General features: G+C 42.4%; 1 protein-coding gene across 1 annotated transcript in view; it reads left to right on the top strand.

The window, feature by feature from the left end:
* PRKCQ (protein kinase C theta) overlaps positions 1–22,698 on the top strand; it is a 450,885-nt gene that overhangs the window by 379,298 nt on the left and 48,889 nt on the right. Inside the window, exon 12 of the mRNA XM_069629668.1 lies at positions 15,574–15,665. Coding sequence (XP_069485769.1) covers positions 15,574–15,665 — 92 coding nt within the window. The remainder of the gene's footprint in view (positions 1–15,573; positions 15,666–22,698) is intronic.

The raw sequence follows: 22,698 nt of genomic DNA, 5'->3' as shown, positions 1-22,698 counted from the left end.
AAAGTCAATAGGACAAAAGTCTTTTTTTTGCTCAAGATCACACAGTTCAGGGTAGTTCGCGGTTAAGTCTTTGCCAAGAGTTCCGGACGAAGTTGGTCGGCAGAAAAGTTAGTTTAAAGAGTAGAGAAGGACACACACTCAGATTGGCAAAAAGTTTTGCACACCTTCATCGCGGCTGGACTAAACGAACAACCGGATTTGCAGAGTACCTTTAAATGCAGAAGAAGCTGTAGCTGAGGCGGATGTTCCTGGCAGGTCCTGCAGGCTCATGGTTCCTGAAGCGACTGTCGGACTGACGTGAAGTAGGAAAACTGGAGGGTCCTGCACTGCCCAGGGAAGAAACCAGCAGCAGAGCAAAGCAACAAATAAACGGTGCGCTCCTTAAAACACAAGCAGGGTCCGACCTTCCTGGCTATCCAGTTCACTGTAGCTCTGTACAGCAAATTCGACCAGAGGAGGGAGTCCTGGCTTGCACTTTGGGCGAACTGGTTGGCCCCACCAGCTCAGGGGAAGAGGATTCCTGGTAGATCTTCTCTGTCACGGGAGTCTGAAGATTTGGACCTGCAGCAGGGCTTCACCGGGTGGTTCAGTCATTGTAGGGGTCCTCTTCTGTCAGCTCCTCATTGGTTTTTTTCTTTCCAGTGGCGACTCTGCCTTACCAATCCCAGAGACCTGCTTTTTATACAGTTTTCCCCCATTCACACAGCCTGGCTGTCAATCACACAGGAGGGTGGCTGTCCTGACAGGACAGTCACCTAGCCAATCAAACAAGAGTGCGGCTTGGAATACCAAGGGAACCCATGGCAGGGGTCCTAAAACCCCTCCCTCACATCCTGCCTACCCAGACTTTCAGGCGCCTAAGGAGGGCTTCTGTGGAGAAGCCTGCAAAAAGATGGTGAACAAAGGAACCAAACCTGGTTTCGCGAGCGGAGTAAAACATGAGAAAGACATTTTCAAAAAGAAATGGTGAATAAACCCAGCCGGAACCGTATAAAACGTATATGGTCCAGCGGGTTTAAGTTCGAGGCTACCAAGATGGCCTAAAACAATACCAAGGTTATTTAAGATAACCGCGGTAAGAAAAATAAGGTAGTTACCACGGCCACCAGCCAAGTCTTGATGAAAAGGGAGCGAAACAATGCTCCAAGAGAAACAGGCAAAAGGGATAAGTATTAACACTTTCCAGTACTCTATGTAAGATAGTTTGTACTGGGTCTGTGGATTTTAAAGATACTAATAAAGTCAATGGCAGCTTTACATGTTCTGGGAGACAGTAGTCAGTCCCAGAAAATGGAGTCTGAGTTGGTAAGTCTAAAGGATAACCCTGTGTCACTGTACTGAAGATGCTTTGTAACACACAGTAAAAAAATTATGCCTATGGAGTAGGTGAGGCTACACAGTCTATGAACACAAGAATGTTAAAACACACACAGCAAAACACATGTAAGAGTGGGAAAAAGGCTCACACTCTTACCAGGTGAGAAACAAAAACCCTAGAAATCCAGCAAAGCTGCTGAGGGACTCAGTAGGTAAGGGAAATTCGCCATTCTGGAGAATTCTTCCTAACAAAGCCCATGACACGAGCCCAGGAACTGTAATTGTTGGAAATTTCGTGTTCTTGTATGATCCCTGTCTGTTATGGAAAATAAAGGACAGTTCTAACTTGCCCTTGGCTGAGTCTTCTGTCATTACTGGGGAAGGGTTCATTGGGCCTGGGCACTCTGTTGAATGGTGACTGTGTAGCATGAACCTCGGTCCTCCGGTATACCTTTACACATTACGAGCAAGTCCCCTGAGTGTCAAGCCTCACCCTTTTTTTGTATCCTTATGCAATGCAACCAGAATACCAAAAAGAGTGACTGGGCAACCACAGTTAAACATCGCTTTCCACAGGGTTCCACGATTCACGCGATCAAAGCCTTGCTTACATCTAGGAATGCAAGATACAATAAACTTTTCTGATCCCTCACTTGTCTATCCAACAAGGCGACTACAGAGCTATTTAAAGCTGTTCCTACTCCCTTCTTGAATGCTGCTGGGAAGGTGTCCAGGTTATCTGATTTAGAGGCCCACGTTTGCAGTTCAAATAATAGCATTTTTGAAAATGTGTTATTTGATGCGTCCAACAGCGAGCGTCATTAGTTTAAAGGGGAGAACCTGCCCTCCTCCCCTTAAGCACTAGATTCATAACTGCCAACTTCCAGGAGGAAGGGATCACCTGGGTTGATAGAAAATCACCAAACAAAGCTGAAAGGATTTTTGCCCACAAGAGTACATCAAATTTTAATGCCAGACCATCAGGCCCCACAGCATTTGATTTTTTACTTTGTTTAATAAGATATATTATTTCATCCACTGCACAGTTAATGGCCCTCAACCAACTATAGCACCTCTAGGTAGTTGGATTACTTACTTTGTCAGCAGTGTATAATTCCTTGAACTGACTAGTCCAAATCGTCTCTGTTATTGGTTGTGTTTACAGAAAGGAATCAATTCCTATTCATTTAATCAGACACCAGAGGCTATTGTGGCGATTACCCAAAATGCGACTCAACATCCTTTCAGTGTCACTGATCAACATTAAGAATGTATGTCCATGCATCCATTTGTTGAAGTTGGTTTTCAGATAACGCATCTGTGCTGTTGGAAGCGCCCTTTTTCTTTGCAGTACTCTTATATTCGTTTGTTCATTCTTTCTTGCTCTTCTGTACCTCAAGATCAAAGGCTTGTTTATGCGATGAAGCAGAAACCCCTTCTAACAAAATCATTGGCACAATACTCCCAACAGAACAAATGATGGGCTCAAATTCCAGGGGATTACATAGTAGTGTTCCGGTGCTATTATACTGAGACTCAATTAGCCCATTGAATGGAAATGCAATTTTTCTGACACCATCTCACACGATGATCCCTGGGATTAATCATCACGTTTAAATTTAAATTCAATGCAGCATTTATTTTAAGACTCGTTATTGGGACCGCATAAACCACCTTAGTGTGGTCACTTGAAACTGACTTTAACAACTAAAGGGATCCTCCTTTGGCTTGCAAGTCTAATGATACAAACACATAATCCATAGTCGATCTACACTGGTTATTATGCCAGGAGACATTTGGGGGAATGTCTCCTTGTAATGCAGCATTGAGGGGGATCAAGTTCCATGCAGCCAGTTCTTGCCGGATTGAGAGTCCATTTGCTCTCTTTCTTCCAGAGACCCCAAATTTATCCATCTTCCAGTAGCACTCATCATCCAAACATTCAGAGATCAGATCACCAACTACAATTGTATATGCTCCCTCTTCAGTGGTTTTACCAAGCATGAAGTACGAAAATTCAACAAAAAATGTATCCGGCAAGGCACTAGTAGGGTTAAAATAATATTAAACAAGAGACATTTTTTGAGGCATGTTCAACCTGATCTCCAGACCTGATCTTTCCATATTAGCAAAGTCACCAACATGTCACTCCTTTCAGATTCAATATGTCACCCAACAATAGCCTCATTGTGCTCCACAGCTGTGAGGAACCCACCGTAAGGGTGACCCTTTAAGCCCTGCCTGGCTCTATTGGCATACACTTCATAACCCTCCATTATAGGGAGATCTAACATAAGGGTTTCCTGCAAGCACACAATGGTACAAGATTCCAAGGGGGACTGGCTTTGGCAAATAAAATTGCATATGCCAGGATAAAATGTTTGGATTCACTGAAGCAACACACCACTGACAGGACTTCACACACATAGGGCAAAGACCAGCAAACCAGTAATTTTTCATGTTCACAGATATCAGAAAAAGAAATGCTTAAAACATTGTAATCAATGCGCCCTACATCATGTCTCAGGCTGATTTTACCATCAAGATATGCTTAACCAAATTTGAAAATGTTTACCCCCTTCCTGGTGCGTTTTGTGAATTCTTGGTTTAGACATGGAATTGTGCCTTATAGCCTTGAACATGTAGTAGTTATTCCTCTCCCTAAGAAACTCGGTGCAGATCAAAACAACCCAATAGCCTACGCCGATTACTAACACACTTTTTCTGCTGAAGGCTATTGACAAAATGGCTTCAACCAAGGTCCAAATACATCTGGAAAAGACCAATATCCTTCACCAAAATCAATCTGGCTTCTGTGCATGTCATGGCCCGGAGACCGCATTGGTTCAAATATAGAAATAGAATTAAATCAAAATGTGTCGGTTGTTTGTTTCTTCTGATCGGGCGAGACGCGACTGCAGGCTTTCCTATCCCGCGGTGCCGTTGGATGATCGTGCGTCTCCTGCTGCTCGCTTGTCATCTCTTGCAAGACCTGCTCTAGTTGAAGAGAGATGGCCTTTCGTATTAGTTCACATGCCATTTATCCATATGACTTATAAGAGTGTCTGTGCAGTACATTAAGACTGCTGATGTGTATGAGTCTGGCAAACGTGACATTGTAAAGCATTGAAACACCTTGATTTACTCTGCATACATTAACGCTTTCTGGTTCTGAAGAAGGAGACACAATAGCTGCCTGTCACTGAAACCGGTCGACCTTGATAGGATCTCCTTTTTGATTTGTACTCCAGGAATCCAGTTTGTGAATTGTCGCTTTAGTTTTTGAAGTGCTGGCTGCATATGTATAGAACAATGGTGATTCATGCAATAGGATGATATCTGAATGCACACTCCAGTGAGGGTGTTTTAAAATAGGAAAGTCCCCACTTGAATGAATAAGGCGTTTTTTTTTGTCCTGACATGTTAGGCTGATTTTTAAGTCATTGATTCCTAACAGCGAGCATCTGGCTGACACAGGGTGAGACCTCGTAGCTAATATTTTCCCATTAGTGGGGCTGGCTGTGGTCAATACATATTGGTATGACATTTTTTTGGAGAATATATCCAAGATGCTTTGTCTGTTTATTTATTTGTAGTTTTTGGTCTAGCATAGGTGCTTTGGCTTCTCTTCCCTATGCCTTTTAGATAGACGACACATCACCGTTTTTGGGGGGAAACTCCCAGGTATACCAGAGAGATACTGGAAGTTTGCAGACTTGGAGGTCGCAACACCCTCCCCCAGAATACACGAAGGACTCAGTCAACGGCAAGTTCAAACTGTGGTTTTTTACCGACAAAACCAACAGGGATCAGCACAGGAACAGATCTTTATTCATGCACATCTCGCTCTTCCTCGGCTCGCAGGCCGGTTGTACCCTTAAATGGCGTCAGCACTTCGTCACAACCTGGGCCTTTCTCCAGAAAACCTATTGGTGCCGGTGGTTGGGTACTGAGTATTCTATCACCTATACTGGACACTATGGATGTTATTCTACTGGCCGTCACATGTCAGGTGGCTGGCCTGTTCCATCCCTAATTCATTAACTATAACATTATTGCAGTGTTGTGGACTTACCATTGGTTCTTGCCCGTTGCTACCCACCCCTAGGGTACTAAACTGTGATTGGCTAGAACTGACGTCCCCAGGGCTGGTACCCAAAATGGTTCTCTGCTCACTGTGTACCTTTTCAAGGTGATGAGACTATGGGGGTCATTCCGAGTCGGGCGGTAGGGGATACCGGGCACCGGTAAGGAGACCAGTGCCGGTAATCCCCTACCTCCCGATTCCGAGGTCCCCTAACGGGACCCGTAAGGTACGTTTGGTCGGACCAGGCCGCTAATTATGGGCCTGACATTAGCAGGCCCGTAAATAGCACCTTCCCCATTCCCATTGAGCCCTATGGGGGCTCAAATGGGAATGCGGAATGGCATGTTCAATGGGGACTTACCGGTCCCGCCAGTGTCGGACTACACCGGAAAGTCCCCATTGAACTACACAGGTGCCAGACCTGTTATTGGTGGCAGTCATGGCGCAAATAGCGCCATGACTACCACCAATCTCGGAATGAGCCCCTATGTGTCTATTTTGGAACTTGTGTGCACCACCTTGCCTTACGATAATATTATCCTGTTTGGCGCAACACGTGTTGCATACTTGTTGCAGATCATGTCTGTATGCCTGAGACTGGTTCTCCTTTCCCACTACTGATCACTGTTCATTGTCTGCTTCAGCTGGATCACGTGTTTGGAGACCACGAAATTGAGCTCTGCAGCTTTGAATTATGAGGATGTATTCCCTTTTTCTGCAGCTAGTGCCTTGGTCGTCTGGGGATTGGAATGTCTTCCGTATCTCTTGACCTTGGCTGTGGGTCCTGTCTCACAAGTCTCTAAACTTTATAATGCGGTTTCCACATTGTCCATGCTATACTATATTTTCCATAGGTTAGTTTCACTTGGCTTGGTCTGGTCCCATAGGTGCTCCTGCAGTTCCATAGGGTTATTCACATTTAAGCATCTGCAAGCTTTGCTCAGGATTTCTTGTGCCTTGCGGTTTCTGCGTTGCTACACTTGGCTAATGGCAAAAATAAAAAAAAACAATGACAGTATGTATATGTATCTGTCCTCTAACTCTAGAACTGTACGCTTGTGTTCTTCATGCATTTGAGTGTGTGTTTGTGTCCCGAAGTGCGGACGGCACGTGTGCTTCATGTCTAACGCTGCAATGTCATGGTGTGTCTAACGAAGTCAGCAACATGGTTTCTTAGTGCTCTAGTCCAGGCTGTCCATATAGGTCTCTCTGACCATGGCCTGCGGCTCTTCATCCACACATGGATGGATCTGTACTGCACCTGGTCTGTATGACTGGCTGAGGGGATAGCTCTCAACGTTTTTGTCAATCATAGGTGCACATGGGATTCGTCCGAAATAGAATGGGTGATTGTGGTGTTTCCTGGCCTTCCGCCGTGTCATGAATTTAGTAGGAGAGTGTGGTGGTGGCAGGATCCTGACTCCCTCTTCACTGTTCCCTATGGATAGCTCTTCCTGGGGGTTTTGGGACAGTTAGTGCTTCGCTGAGGAACGTGATAGTTTAGTTTTAGGGATTTATTCTCCTTTGTGTTGATTTTGATTCCTCTTTCCCACCCATCGGTGATACGATTATTCCTTTGGTGGAAATATATGGATAACCGTGTTTCCATTTTTTTCTTTTTTTTTGAAGGAAGTCTATGATTCTTATATATCTTTAATTGTATTAAATCATTCAAACGCCAAAAATGTTAGTTTAATAATGTGTTGCAAAATTCAAACTTTGTATTCTCTATTACAGTTTCCCTTCAAAATGTTACAAAACAAATGTTCTAACTACATATTTATAAAAGTGAATGAGATTCTAAATATGGATGATAGTGACATCTACTGGATAAGAGCAGTATTTCCACTTTCATTTTCATTGACTTTTAGCTAGACTGAGCACAGTCTAGACTTAGCCCACTTAAACCTTATCCTCAAAAACGGGTAGCTACAACTATGCTATGTTTCCCCTAATTACTTCTCTCTTTGCTTGCAACTCCCCATGAAACAAATCAAGTGTATAAATCAATCACATTGGCATTTTATAGTGTGATACAAGCATAGATGCAGTGGCACTTGAGGGGGCCAAGACGATAAAAAGGGGATTCTGAGAGGAGGTTGGCCAACCCCTGAAAGCACCACAAACATATGAACCATTTCCTACCTGTGCAGTCTCTAAAATGTATTTTTCATTTGCTGGGAGGAAGGATATTCACCTTTCTTGGGCAATCTAGCCTTGTACCATGCCCTTAGCATAGGAGTGCAGAACTAGCAAACAACCTTTGTGTATGTTATGTTATTTGATATTTGTATAGCACTTACCGCCATTGGTATGGCCTCGAAGCGCTTTGGTGGATGAACGCCCTTTGGAAGACCATAGTTTGCGCAAACATGTGAATAAAAGGAGCAATACAATGTGAGCAAACAGTAAATGGCATTCTGGGATAAGCAGAGATGGCTAGGTTGAAGAATGTTTAAATCATGCAAAGTATCTTTCATGCAGTGCATATTGCAAAGGCATGAGGAAGCCTGCTATGTCAGTGGCTATGTGACAGTTGGACTGAATTTTTCATGGGAGAGGGGGCATATCTATTGTAAATAATCTATCAATCCTTCCTTGGGGCAACTGCCTACAGTTGAGGGCTCTGCTATAATGGAAAGCACAGTTATGATGCAAGTGAGGAGTGGTAATTCAGTTGGGGGTGGGTATGTGGAGGGAAGACAAGGAGGGGAAGTGTGAGGCTGGAGGTTACTGTGAGTAAAACAATGGAAGCAATATGAAAAATGCAAAAAATCAATTAAAAGGGCAAATGTCAATTGAAGATGTATGTTCTCTAATGTATTCATGAAAATGCAATGCCCCCATTTACACTACAACAGTTAATAGCACATAGAACCATAATATCACAAGTTGCAAACAGAAGGACATGGACTATTCCATAGGGTCATTGGGTCTTCCAATCCTCCAATAGGATACCACCTACACACATGGCACTCATCTACCCCACTGTAGTTTTCAATCTCCCTTCTCTGGGTGGCGGTAACTGGGGCAATGTGATTGGATACAACTCGGAACTCTTTATAATATGTGTGTGTGTATGAATGTATTTCTTTTGGTATTTATAGAGAGCTTGAGAGCAGCTGAGCCCTGTCCAAGGGTGTTGGATGATACATCAAGCACATAGACTATCTTGAAGCCCCGGGGATCCTGGAGAACTTTGGGAGTTATTTTACATGAACCATTCAGGTGCTAGTTTAAATTATGTGTTCTAAATAGCATGATAGATGGGGCAAGCCTCATTTAATGGTGGAGTTTGCACTGCACTCTTAGCCTTAGCTTGGGAAGATGGGTTTCCTGGTATCTTCTTTTTTTGCCTGTACTGATGCTGAGTCAAGTATTTTTATGGCTTGTGTTGCACTGGCCCCAGGGATTTATTTTTTGGGGTCAGGTGTTGAGGTGCACTGCCAGTAGATGATGCAGCAGGGTTGGAAGATGTCATGGGCATAGAAACACTGGAGCGGTTGTTGCAGGTCCTTCAGGGGAAGCAGTGATATGAAGGACAACGGCTTGGATGCTGGTTGTGAAGTCTCATTCATGAAGTTTGGTTACATTCTCTCAAGATCGATAGCTGTCTGGCTTTTGTTGGGAATGTGGGTCTTAATGGACAGATTGTCATGACTTTGTGTTTGAGAAAGTTTGGGGTGAGAATCCATCACACCCCATATTTTAGGATGTGAGTTTGATGTGGTTAATTTGATTTGTGCGTTGAGTTGGGCTAGTAATCCATTGAACCCCTTTTTGGAGTGTCATTTCCAGATGAGGAATAGATGCTGAGATTATGCGTTTCAGTAGGGTTGTGGTGACAACCACTCAAACCCCATTTTAGAGTGTCAATTTACGATATGGGCTTATTGCTGTGATTTTGTTTTTGAGTAGAGTTGTGTAATAGAATGCATATTTACATGAGTCGGGTTGGTTCTTAACTCTGAACAAATAGCACTGTTCTAATATCCCCCACAGATACAATCCTACTCCACAATCTGGGCCAAGGAGTAGGATGTGTTATTCTGTATATTATGTTTTATTGAACATGATACATCAAATAATTATAGGTGGGCCCCCAACTTACAATTCTGTGGAAGACACCAACAAAACATCAAATGAATACAGGCATCTTCTCTACTGAAAGGATGAAAGGAAAATGTGAACTGCCTGCTGTTGTCTCATTAATGCATTCATTGCAAATTTAAAATCCAACGTATATTTCATAATCACACAAATATTGATAAACGAAAAGAAATATGAATGACTATTCCAGACAACAGATGCAAGTACTTCACACACAAACAGTTAGACACACACCTTCAGATTGTTTTATATAATTTTCAATCTATGGTATAGAGTTCCGTCCACCTAAAAACCAACCTCACCATGAAATAAAAAGGTGAAGCAGTTCTCAAAATACAATTTGAAACAAAATAATACACCTATATGTTTCTGAAACCATTAGAAAGTATTGGCATCAGAGATATATGTTGTTCTTAAGCAGTTCACCAGTTTCTGGACTGTTTTAAATCTAGAATGTTGGGCACTATCTGAGTCAAAATATTGGTTCCTAGGTTGGGCATCAATACCATTTAATATCTAGTGTAATGTTGAAATGGTTGTAAATAAGTGTAAAGGCCTGGGTTTATCATTGTTAGTGTTACTTTTGGAGTGCTGAGACAGTGGAGCCTAACCCACTTGCTGTTCTCATGGAATCACCCTCACACAACACACATCTAATGTGTTTATTAATGAATAGATTTCATTTATTTTGTTGACTATAGCAGACACCAATCAAAATATTTATCATTACACATTTCAAATTGTGATGTCTGAAGCCTCTAAGGATCCCAAATTACAGTAGAAAAGCTCTATGATGATTATAGCTAAGGTGAAAATTGTAATTATATATCAAAGCATAAGCCTTGTGCTATACCTCTCCATTCAGTGATATAGCTTTCAAACAGGGTTCCCCAAAATATTTTAAATGCTGTCCTGTATTTAAATAACTATTGTGGTATTTGTCTAAATAATTTGTGGTCATGGTGCTAAGTTTTTGAGGTCTTTCAAAGTCCCGGGACAAGTATGGACATTGACCGTCCTCAGGCAGCTCCACCTGGTAAATGCTTTTTTCAGTCTGTCCGCCTTCTCCCACAATCCCCCTGAGGTAATCTTCCCCTGTTTGAGGAAAGGCCACTGCATAAAGTCCAATGTGGGAAAAAGGTCCTGTTAGGGAGATGTCTCCATCAGTTACAACCCGTTGGCATCCGTTCTGCTTTGACAGGCTTTCTTGCTTCTATGTCGTCCTAACAACTCTCCTTTCTTAATATGTCTTTGAGTTTAAATACCCAGAAAACTTCAGCTACACAGCATCATTTGAGGCTATATTTTGGATTGGACAGAGCCTTTGATAGGTTCCTTCCACCCAACAGGGCTTTCCCCTTTCTTCATTTGGCCCATATTGATGAGACATAAGGGGTTGGGGTAGCTTCAAACTAGCTACCTCCTTTCCCAGTGAAATGAGCACTGAACTGGAATATTCCTTTTTCAAATAATTCTCTGCATGGATATGTTCGACTGTTGAGAATTATATATTCAGGTTCATAATAATATTTCGAAACTATAGATATCATTTATGTTTCTACCCATTCATGCATAATGGAGTACTTGAAATAAATATATATATATTATTCGTGCACTGTACATTTTAATATATTATTTTATGCATATGATTAATGTTATTTTTCTGAATCCGGATCCATAATCAGTTTGTTAATCAAACAGATTGTTCTGGAGTTATAACTGATCATGTATTTGCAACGGTCGCTTTTAATGCACTCTTTTGTGTTGCGCAATTCTCTGATGCATTTAACGTGTGTGCGTGAACTAAATCATTATCAACAGATTATCTGCTGCTTAAACCAAGGACCATTTTAACAGGCACCCTAATGGCACAGAGACACATTTCTCATGGAACATAAGGTCAATGGTTAGTGTCCTGTTCAAGGCATCTGCTTCTATAAATGTACTTAATGAATGTAATGATCAACCAGACACTACAATTAATTACTTTCACTTTCAGATTTCATTAAAAATTACATCATGGTTTTGAGCCTTTCAAAGGTAAATGACTTGCATCGACAAAAAAAAAAAATTGAAGTTAAGAAATAGGATCCATTGTCTTTGGAAAAACATATATGGCCAATTCAATATTTTTGCATTGATAAAAGTGATGTGCAAAGGGGTCCGGACATACTTGCTTTACAAAATAGTTCACAAAACTAGTTTATAGATGATTGTTCAACTCTAGACCAGAATACAACACATTGCAATAATCTTGTTGGCATACAACCTCAACCATGACAAGTGGACCATTCTGCTGGGAAGTTTTTGTCTGTGTCTAAGATCCTGCCAATCGATACACTTCTGCCTCAACTGTTTTTTAAAGAAATCTATCTCACTCCATCATCTCCCTTGTTTACAATGCTTGGCGGCATTGCAAGGCTAGCTGAGTCATCCACAAAATCAATTAATACAAAGAATAAATACAAAGAAGCTTAGAGCAAATACAAAGGTGGGGTCAGCTAAAATATAGCATTTTCAGATAGGTCATAACTCAGCAATCTTCAACAATAACAAAATCATGCCATGCAATGTAGTGTGTATTGCCAATGACATCGCAAACATTACATCAACTCCAAACCGAGCTTCTGGCAGGCTGTATCAAATACAGACATGCCAAGCTAAAAAACACTTTCTGGACCCTAATTTTGCTTACATATTTTGGGGAAAATGTCTTCCTTGTGTCTGAACTTCCATTTCCTACATTTTCATGTTTTAATTCGATTGCATTTATTGTTTTTCTCTTCCACTCGTGTTTCTTATCAGCTGCTTTAGAGCACTTCATTTGGGGGAAAAGTAGTGATAGTGAGATGACAGATGGAACAACAAAGGTGAGGAAAGACTGACATGAAGTATTTAGGTAGAATCTGGATCACACTGAAGACGGATGGGATTTCAAAATTGTCGGTAACATTTGAAAATGGTCTTTAATCTGTTTTCTGGAACAACTTTGTTATTAGAGGAATACATGCTGGAAGTATGAATGCTGATTAGCTAGTAGGTGACTTATATGAGAGACAAAGGCTGATCAATGCCACAGTCGGCTTGAGTATCAGCAATTTAATAGATCCTTATGTTGTATGGGGATTGGTTTACTTTAGACCTTTGATTAGTCTACCTGCATAGTTTTGTGTATCTTCAAGTGTGGCCATTGTGTTTTCTGGAAGGCCAAAATGATTGTGTTTCAGGCATGCAAGCAGGAGGAGCCCAGTGCATGGATTCTCACACTCTGACACTCTAATGGCATGATAGAGAGGGTTACATGGAAATTGAGGTACAATATTTGGTGTTAACGTTTTGCAGTAAAAAAAAGTCCTTGTTTAGTTTAAGTTGAAAGCTGCCAAAATATTCCTGTGTATATTGGCATTTGAAATTGTGTACGCATACATTGTAATTCTCTCTTTCCTTCTGGTGTTCATGCAACCCGCTTAGTTTATGCAGCCTATATTGTCATTTTTGGTTTTGCCAAATATAAGTGCAGCCATGTGGCCAAGCAATGTGCTAAAGAAAGGGGAAAGAAGAGAACGTGTGTTGAGAAGCAGTCCTTCTCCTTCATCAGAGTCCTTCCTCATAGTTCTCGTTCATCACAAACCTCCTCCTGCACAACAGTCTTTCTGCTGCAACACAGTCCTTCATCACATACATTCTTCATCATATTCCTTTTTCTTCATTACAGTCCTTCTACACAGTCCTTCTCCTTCATCATAGACCTTCACCAGATTTCTTCTCGTTCAAAGTCCTTCATAACCATCTTTCTCCTTCTTCAGTCCTTTATCTTAGTCCTTCTTATTCATTACATCCTTTCATCACAATATATCTGTATCTTACTCCCTCTTCCTCATTCTCCCTCATCAGTCCATCATCACAGTCTTTCTCCTTTATTAGTGCTGAATCTCAGTACTTCTACTTTGTCAAATGTCTTCCTTCTTCCTCAGTTCTTGTTTGCCATGGTGCCTTTCTTTCTTCATAGACCCTCACCTTCATCATCCTTCTCCTTCATCTCAGACCCTATACTTCATCAAAGTCCTTTGGTACAGTCCTTCCCTCTCCTTTGCCACAAACATCCTTTGTCAAAGTCCTTCTCCTTCACCAGTCCTTCGTTACAGTCCTTCTCCTTCATTAGTGCTTCATCACAGTCCTTCCATCTCCTTCGTCACAATCCTCCTTTGTCATAGTACTTCTCCTTCATCATTCCTTTGTTACAGTGCTTCTCCTTCAATAGTTCTTCATCACAGTCTTTTCCTCTCGTTTGTTACAATCCTCATTTGTCATAGTCCTCATCCTTCAACAACACCCTTCTGTTTCATTACAGTCCTTCTCCTTCATCATATTCCTTCTCCTTCGTCATTCTTCATCAAATATCTTATACTTCATTACAGTCCTACACAGTCTTCATGCTTCATCACAGTCCTTTTCTTTTGTAAGTCCTTTGTCATAGTACTTCTCCTTCATCAAAATCCTTCCTTCTTCGTCATCACAGTCCAGCTTATCATAATAATTTTCCTTCATCACCACACTTTTCCTTCATCACAGCCCTTTATTGCAGTCCTTCTGCATCACAGTCCTTCTTCATCATGGTCCTATTTTTTTTGTCATTCTCCTTCATCACAGTCTTCTCTTTCATAAGTCTCTGAACAGTCCTTTTTCACAGTACTTGTCTTTTGTCAATCTTTACACATTATCACAGTGCTTCTTTATCTCAGTCCTCTCCTTCATTGGTCTTCTATAGCAGGCCATTTCTTTATCAGTCTTGTGTCACAGTTTCTCTACCCGGCCACATCCCTTTTTCTCCATCCCTGTTCTTCTCTGTAGCCACATTCCTTCATTATGATATACTTTCTTCAGCACAGTCCTTTTCTCTGATCACTGCCCTTCTAATTCATCAGCTTACTTCATCAAAGTTCTTCTCCCTTGTCACAGCCCTTCTTCTCCTTCATCCCACTCATTCTCCTTCATCAGTGTCCTTCATCACAGTCCTCCTTTGGCACAGTATTTCTTCTTCGTTACTGTCCGTCTACTTCACCACAATCCTTCTGGCGCAGCACAGTCCTTCACCGCAGTGCACCTCCTTCATATTCCTTTGTCTTCATTACAGTCCTTCACACATCTTTCTCCATCATAGCCCTTCTACTTCATCACAGTCCTTCTTGTACACATTCCTTCATAAAAAGTATTCTCCTTCTTCAGGACTTTTTTAAAATCCTTCTCCTTTGTTAAAGTCCTTTCTTCTCCTTCAACACAATACCCCATCATAGTCCTGCTTCTTCATCACAGTCCTTGCCCTACATCAAAGTCCTTCTCTTTCACCAGAGTCTTTCATCATCATAGTCCTTTTCTTCATCACAGACATTCTTCTTCATCATAGTCTTTCTTCATCAAAGTAGTTCTCCTTCCTTAGGGTCATCCTCCTTCATAAGCCATATGTCCTTTGCAACAATTTTTCTCCTTTTTCACAGTCCTTGTCCTTTGTAAATCCTTCTCCTTCATTGGAGACCTTCTTTGTCACAGTCTGTCTCCTTTGTTAGTCCTTCATCACAGCCCTTCTTCTTCATCAGTGCTCCCCTTTTTTATATTCCTTCTCCTTCATCACAGCCCTTCTCCTTTACTGATGTCCTTCATTACCATAGTCCTTGTCATGTTTTACCGTCATTTTCCTTGATCTTGGAACTTCTCCTTTGACACAGTTCTTCATCATAATTCTTCTCCTTCATCACAGTCTTTCTCCATCAGCACAGTTCTTCACTACAGTCCTCCCCTCATTTAGCACAGAATGTCTTAGTCATTACATAACTTTGACTTCATAACATCCAAACATATATGTTTTCTCAATGGTTTTTGTTGCATTGCTTTTATTTACACCATGCAGTGAACCTGTGCTTACTTTCATTGGAAGCTTGCTATTGTTAATTTGTACAATATATTCAATGATCACTTCTATTATGAAAGTGCACACAACATACTTTGGCTGAAATACTTAAACTTCAATTAAAACTTGTATCCCATTTGTTTTGTTTTTACAGGAAAACCTATTTTTCGTGATGGAGTACCTGAATGGAGGTGACCTCATGTTTCACATACAACACTGCCATAAATTCGACCTCAATAGAGCCACGTAAGATGACTACATAATTGCGTTCTTTCTATGACTGGTTAATAACCTTACCTAGATAACTACATGTGGGTCCCCTACCCCCCGTAAAACAGAAGAAAAACCCCATTTGACATTATTTGTGTCGCTCTTTGGTCTGGGATAGTTAAATGTTTTAGATTTTGATGTTGAATTCTTTCACAATATATTTCTTTCAACATACATTGGTTGCTTGACTAATATGACTAGTACTATAAACAGACATTGGTGGCCCTGCTGGATAGTCTAGTACACTCAACAGCCATTGGTCACTTTTGCTCGGCTGATTTGAACAGTATCCTCAACAGAGATTGGTTGATTGGCAGAGATTGGTTCATTGGAAGTTTTTCCTAGTACCCTCAACAAACACGGTTGCTCGACTGATTTCTCTAGAACTCTAAACAGACAATGTTTGCTCAGCAGATTTTTCAAGCACCCTCAACAGAGATTGGTGGCTTGGCTGATTTGCTTAACATGCTCAACAGACATTGGTCGCTCATCTAATTGTCCTAGCACCCTCAACAGACACTGGTTTCTCGGCTGATTTTCCTAGTACACTCAACAGACATTAGCCGCTCAGTTGATTTGCCTAGTGACCTCACCAGACATTGGTCAATTGACTGATTTCACCTGTGCCCTCACCAGACAGAGGTCACTTGGTTGATTTACCTAGTACCCTCAGCAGAGATTGGACGCTCAGCTAATTTGCCTAGTGCCCACTACACTTCCTGAATCTCCCACTTTGCTCCTCTCCATTGTGCACTTCCTGTGCCTGCTTCTGTGCTGGAGACTAAAAAGGACCAGGGGGTGGGAGGGTCAGGGATCTACCAGAAGGATCAAGGGTCAGATTCACAAAGAACCATGTTTGGGGGAAAAGTTACATCTGTACGTTACCCCACTGTCTGGTCTTAACCTTCGCCTGGGTTCACGAACATCGCAACTGAATTCAGCACAACTTACGTCAGGTCTAGTAAAGCTGTAGGGTTTGCTTGATTCACAAACCAGGGCAACATATGCCTGTTTTAGATGGGGCAGGTTGCGCCAGAGCATTTTATGCTGGCAAAGTCTTAGGTTCCATAAATGATGTAGGTTTCCCAGATATACAATCCTAAAACCTAGTGCATTTTTGTGTCACACAGCTGCAGAGATACTAACTAATTGGTGGGAATTCCAAATGGCCACTCGAAAATTCAAGTTGAATCCATTTTCATCTTGAACATTTTTGCTGGTTTTCAACAGAGTCTGCCAGTGGGGTCATCCCCCTGGGGTGATAATTAGTCCCTTTCCATGGCAGCCAGGGCACAGATGCTACCTGCCCGACAAAGGCTTTGTCGGGCTGGTAATGACCCGGTGAGGGCAGATGAACTTGCTTGTTACAAGCTCATTGACCCTCGCCGGGTACTCATTGTTTATAAACATTTTCTATGTAAAGCACTGTAGAATAAAAGCACTATATAAATAAGTTCTTATATTTCAGTTGAAATATTTTTTCTTTGAAACACCAGACCTTCCCTTGTTTCTTCTCCAGAATCAATGTAATTAATTGACTAAACACCCAAATGTTTTAACTAGATCCAGTAAAAGCTATTTACAATGGATACTATTGAATTTCCTTCTGATATTTCACCTGTGAGGATCTTGGATCTACTCCCACAAATGTCAGTATTGATGAGAGTTCAAAAACAGAATGGTATTTCAGTGATAACTTCCAATTTACACCACGGCTCTATGGGGGTCATTACGACCTTGGAGGTAACCATGCTGCAATTTGCGGCATGGTTACCTCCATTCCGGGAACCAGGTCCGTTCCCTGAATGGGGAAGTACCGGGCCATTCCAACCTTGGAGGGCCTGGTATTTCCCCATTCAGGGAACCCGTACACGGTCCATCCCCATTCCCATTTGAACCCCCAGAGGGTTCAATGGGAATGGGGAGGGTGCTAACAACGTGCCTGTTAATAACGGGCCTGTTGTTAGCACCCTGGTCTGCTAGCGGGACCCTTTCTGGGTCCCGCAAGCAGACTCGTAATGGGGCGGTAAGGGGTTGACAGCTCCGGCATCTTTAGCGGCACCGTTAACCCCTTACCGCCAACCTCGGAATGAGGCCCTATGCGTTTATAACTTTCGTTAATGCATGTCAAAATGCTTAAAATGTACATTTGATGATTGAGTTATTGCAGCACACTCTCTTTTTCTGTGGAGGGAGTTCTGTGTGTCCTTTGCATTACCCTACCCCTAACGTAAAACTGTGCTGCCTCTAACCTTCCTTGTTTATTGTTTCTATTATTTCCCAAAATAAAACAAACCACGTATCGTGTTGCACAACAGGACATGACGGCTCTTAACCGAGCAACAAACCTAAGCTCGCTGAACGGTGTAAACCGAACCGAAGCTGCCAACAGCACATCACAGCTCTCTTAGTCTTGTCTCCCGCTCAGTCCTACTAACTTAACCCCTCACCTTACACATTGGCTTTACAGATCCGCCAGAGCGCCAAGGGACCACACAGGTGTTGACAGTGCGCGGCATAAAAAACCTTTAACATAACATGTTCTTGCCTTTCCGTCTGATTGGAAAACTAACCCTCACATTATTCTGAAACATCCCTCTTGTCATTGAGCAATTTCTAATGTTGTTGTAGTTGTTTTTAATGGAACCAAAAGGAAAAGTGCTATATTGGACTATTATTGGCACAATTCATGAAAATAGCGGTCACCAGCACATGGCTAAGTACCTTTGCAGTGATATTGCTGACCACAGTTGTCATAATATTTTGCAACAGTAGCCAATTGTAGTTTGCAGCAAGAATAATTGCCATTGGAAGTCCCACACTGGACAGGAAAGGAGGAAGGAGATTTCTCTGCATCGGCGGGAAAAATTCTTTGAATCCAAAAGCAGCATTTCCTCAAGCCTCAAAGTTTTCTCAAATGTTTTCTGTTCAAATTCTGCTCTCTTCATTATTTAAAATATTGATTTTAAATCGATCATTTGGAGAAAAAAAAATCTAATCATGACTTATAAAGGGCCCTCTGCCCCTGAAATATGAGGGATGACAGAGAAAATAAAATAAAAAAACAGTATTTCAGCTCATGAGAGGGAGATTGGTTGTGGGGAGGCCCCCTGGAAAGGTTGAGCAGGATTTTTAAGTAAGGAGGAGCAGTGGAGTTTGGTCCATCCTCAAAAACTAAGAGTACTGTATGACAGTGTGTTTTTTATTTATTTATTAACCAAACCTGGGGGCATCTGGGCGCTGGTTACATGGAAAGCTTAGTTGCAGCAGGTTACAGGCAAGGAAGTGCAATAGGTCCTTTGATTACATTGTGTACAATAATTAATTACATTTACATTGATAGCGTTAGTTACGGTAATGGTTGCAGGAGATGGTAAAGTAAGTGGTGTATACATTTTTTCTACCGCGGCATATCTAGCTTGAGTTAAGTTAGATTTGGAGGTCTTGTGAGAACCGCAAGTTTTAAGGCCTTTGGGGAAGACCAATATGAAGCATCAGATCGTAAGGCTAATGGGAGAGTATTCCATAGCTCGGGAGCAATCACCGGGAAGCTGCTTCCCCATGCTTTCTGACGCTTGTATCTGGGGCTGACAAGTGATTGGGAGTAGGTGTCACAGGTAGGTCTGGTTGATTGGGCCTTAGTGATTTTCCTGGAGAAGCAGGGAGGTGCAGTGTTGGAAATACATTTGTGGGTCAGTGCTAATGTTTTCCATGTGATGCGTTCTCAGACCGGGAGCCAGAGTAAGTTATGTCTGGCTGAGGAGATGTGGTTTGGAAATGTTTAAAGCTGCTCTTATGGCGTTATTTTGAATAATCTGCAGGTTTTTTATATTGCAGGTATTGGTGCCTGCAAACATTTCTAAACCCTTGCTCCCATTTAGGCTACACATTTTACGCCCTATGTGATGTAACCTTCATTGTAATTGTATGATACTCCAAACCTGTAACCACCTATGTATATATCCTACTAAATTCTCACTGGTAAGCTATACGCTGTAATCATGAGCTAAGTAATCTTCCTGTAACTAAGACACTCTCTTGCAACAGTGCCCCGATGCCTATGGGCTGTAAGTGCGCTTTACAAATTCAAATAAATAAATAAATAAAAATAAATAAAAAGGGAGTTGCAGCAGTCTATCCTGGATAGGATGAGGGCTCTGGCGAAGGTGATGCAACTGTTGGTAGACAGGAAGGGCCTGCAGGCGTTGATTAGTTTAGTAGTGTATGATGAGGCGATGGAGTTAACATGTCTGGTTAAGGAAAGGGTGGACTCTAGATATACTCCCAGGGTCTATACCTCTTTTGCAGCAGTAATGGTGTTACCGTCGATGTTAAATGTTTTGTAGGAGTTGTTGAGTGTCTTTAGGCGTGATTGTGTGCCAATGAGGAGTAGCTCTGTTTTTTCGTCATTGAGGCATAGGCCATTTTGAGCCATCCAGGCCTGGATGGTATGGTCAAGTTTGCTGAGTGCGATGGAGTCTGTGTTGTAGTTTCCAGAGATGGGTAGGAGGATTCAGGGTCATCAGCGTAGTTCGTGCACATGACACCCAGGGAATCAAGGCTGTCAAAGAGGGGTTTGGTGAAAATGTTATACAAGGTCGGTGAGACACATGAGCCTTGAGGCACTCCACAGGTGACTGGTGAGGGTGGGCTGCCGCAATGGCGGAGAGCACTCTCATAGGGCCTCATTACGAGTTCGGCGGTAGCCATGCGGCTATTGGTGGCAGGGCTGCCGCCGAAATCGCGTCCGGGTCCTCGGAATGAGGAGTTACCGGGCCATTCCGAGGTCGGAAGGCCCGGTAATTCCTCCCTCCGAGGACCCGGACACGGTCCTTCCCCATTCCCATTTCAGCCCCCATAGGGCTGAATGGGAATGGGAGAGGGAGCAAAGAACGGGCCATTACGAGATGGCCCGTTGTTTGCTCCCTCTTCCCCTCGCGGGACCCGCTCTGCACGTCTGGTGAGACCAGGTGCTCTGCACGTCTGGTGAGACCAGACGTGCAGAGCGGGTCCCGCGAGGGGAACTCGGAATCGGGCGGTACGGGGTTGACGGCACCGGCACCTTTATCGGTGCCGTTAACCCTGTACCGCCCGACTCGTAATGAGGCCCATAGTGTGGTTGGTAAGGAAGGACTCAATCCAGGCGATGGCTTCGGAAGAAAAGTGGGCAGCTGAGGAGAGGTGTTGGCAGAGAATCTTATGATCGACCAGATTAAAGGCTGCTGAGAGGTCGAGGAGGAGGAGGTGGATGACCAAGTTGCCGTTATCTTTGATCTCCTCCATTTGGATTTTTAAATCCAGGAGTGCGGATTCTGTTCCGTGGCCAGGGTGGAAGCCCGATTGGCGAGTGCTGAGGAGTTTGTGGATTTCAAGATGGTTTTGGATTTGCAGGTAAACTGCTCTGTCAAGTATTTTGAGGAGGAAGTGTATGGTCGTGATGGGATGGAAGTTGGTGGGTATGTTGGCGTCTTGTGTGGGCTTCTTAAGGAGATGGAGTACCCAGGCTTCTTTTAGATTCTCTGGGACTTTGCCAGTGGAGAAGGAGTTGTTAATTACTGTTGTAATGTTGTTTTTTAAAATGTTATTATGTTTTCAGGCAACATTGTACGCACATATGGTAGCTTTAAAAATTCAGATAACAAATTTTGACAAAAAAAAACATTCTCTATAGATTCCATCTGTACCCCACCCCCCAGGTCAATATATTGTCTAGTAAAACCCAAAACATAAACGCTGTGGAAGGCGGGTGGGTTTAAAGCAAAACCATGATTATGCCAAGACCCCCTTCATAATGGTCAGATCTAGTGAGTGCAGGTGTTAAATAATCATGGTCGATTCAGAAATGTAAAAAACAACTAGCAGCTCATTTGTAAAAATTAAAATAATAGTGGAAACCCTAGTTCTTCAGCAGCAAATTATGTAAACGTATATTAATTAAAACATGCAATTTGGCTAATCTATAGAAAGTGGTTGCCATTCGCCTCGGGAGGATAGCAACCACTTTCTATAGATTAGCCAAATTGCATGTTTGGCAATTTGTATGCAAGGGGCAACGTGCTCGTCTTGGAAGAAAGACGACACAGAGCAACACAGGTCCGATTTCTGGGTCCGCGCTTAGAAACTTCTGGGTATATAGGGCGTTATAAATAACCAATCATATCATTGCAATGACCCCTATTTTGTGAATCAAATTTAAAACAGGGGAAAAACGGGAGCAGTTATTCTAACAAAGTTCATGTATGTTCATAATAAATAAAGGTGACATTTGTGAAAGGTAGGGGTGTTTATATGAAACAAACAGAGTTATATATTGTAGATTTTCCAACTGATTAGCCAATTCAAATCAAAATGAACAGTAGATTAAATGCTGTCGGGTCTTTCTAAATCAGTGGTTTTCCTTGTATCCAAAGATAAAGTGGGCATAAATACATGTGAGTAAAGTCAGGACAAGCCCGCCAAGCCCACCTAGCCTCCATTTGCAAACTTGACATGTGGAATTTGGAGACAATGGGATTTTCCCATTGAGAAGCGCTTTTGTAAATCAGGGACTTAGTCTCCAGATTAAAGCTAAAACCATACCCTCCGATATCCCAAAAGTTGAGCTGAAATTGAACCTGTCCAGAGAAGACCTCTCTGGGGTACATGCCTCAATCTGTGTGGCGCCCTACAGCTGAGTCTCGGGAGGATAGCTCAGGGCAACGTGCTTGACTTGGAAGCAAGATGACACGGAGCAACACAGGTTCGGTCTGCGCTTAGACACCTCAGGGTATTAAGTGCGTTATAAATAACCTATCATATCATCTGGGAAGGTGAGGCTACAGGTTGGTAGCAGGCCCCCGCAAATATCTGATTTTTGTTTAGCTGAGATTACAATTAAAAACTTCTAAGCACGTGGGTCCTCCTTCAGAAGAATGAGGTTTAGGCCTTAATTATTGTGTACTGTAGGTGAGTATATGTACCTTCAACAAGACCCACTCAGCATTTGCAAAGTGGCTGTTTCTGGTTGAGT

Source organism: Ambystoma mexicanum, chromosome 12, assembly GCF_040938575.1.
Source record: "Ambystoma mexicanum isolate Mex_15411 chromosome 12, UKY_AmexF1_1, whole genome shotgun sequence".
NCBI lineage: Eukaryota > Metazoa > Chordata > Amphibia > Caudata > Ambystomatidae > Ambystoma > Ambystoma mexicanum.
Note: the sequence above shows the minus strand (reverse complement) of the source record. Positions and strands in the feature narration are given on the sequence as shown.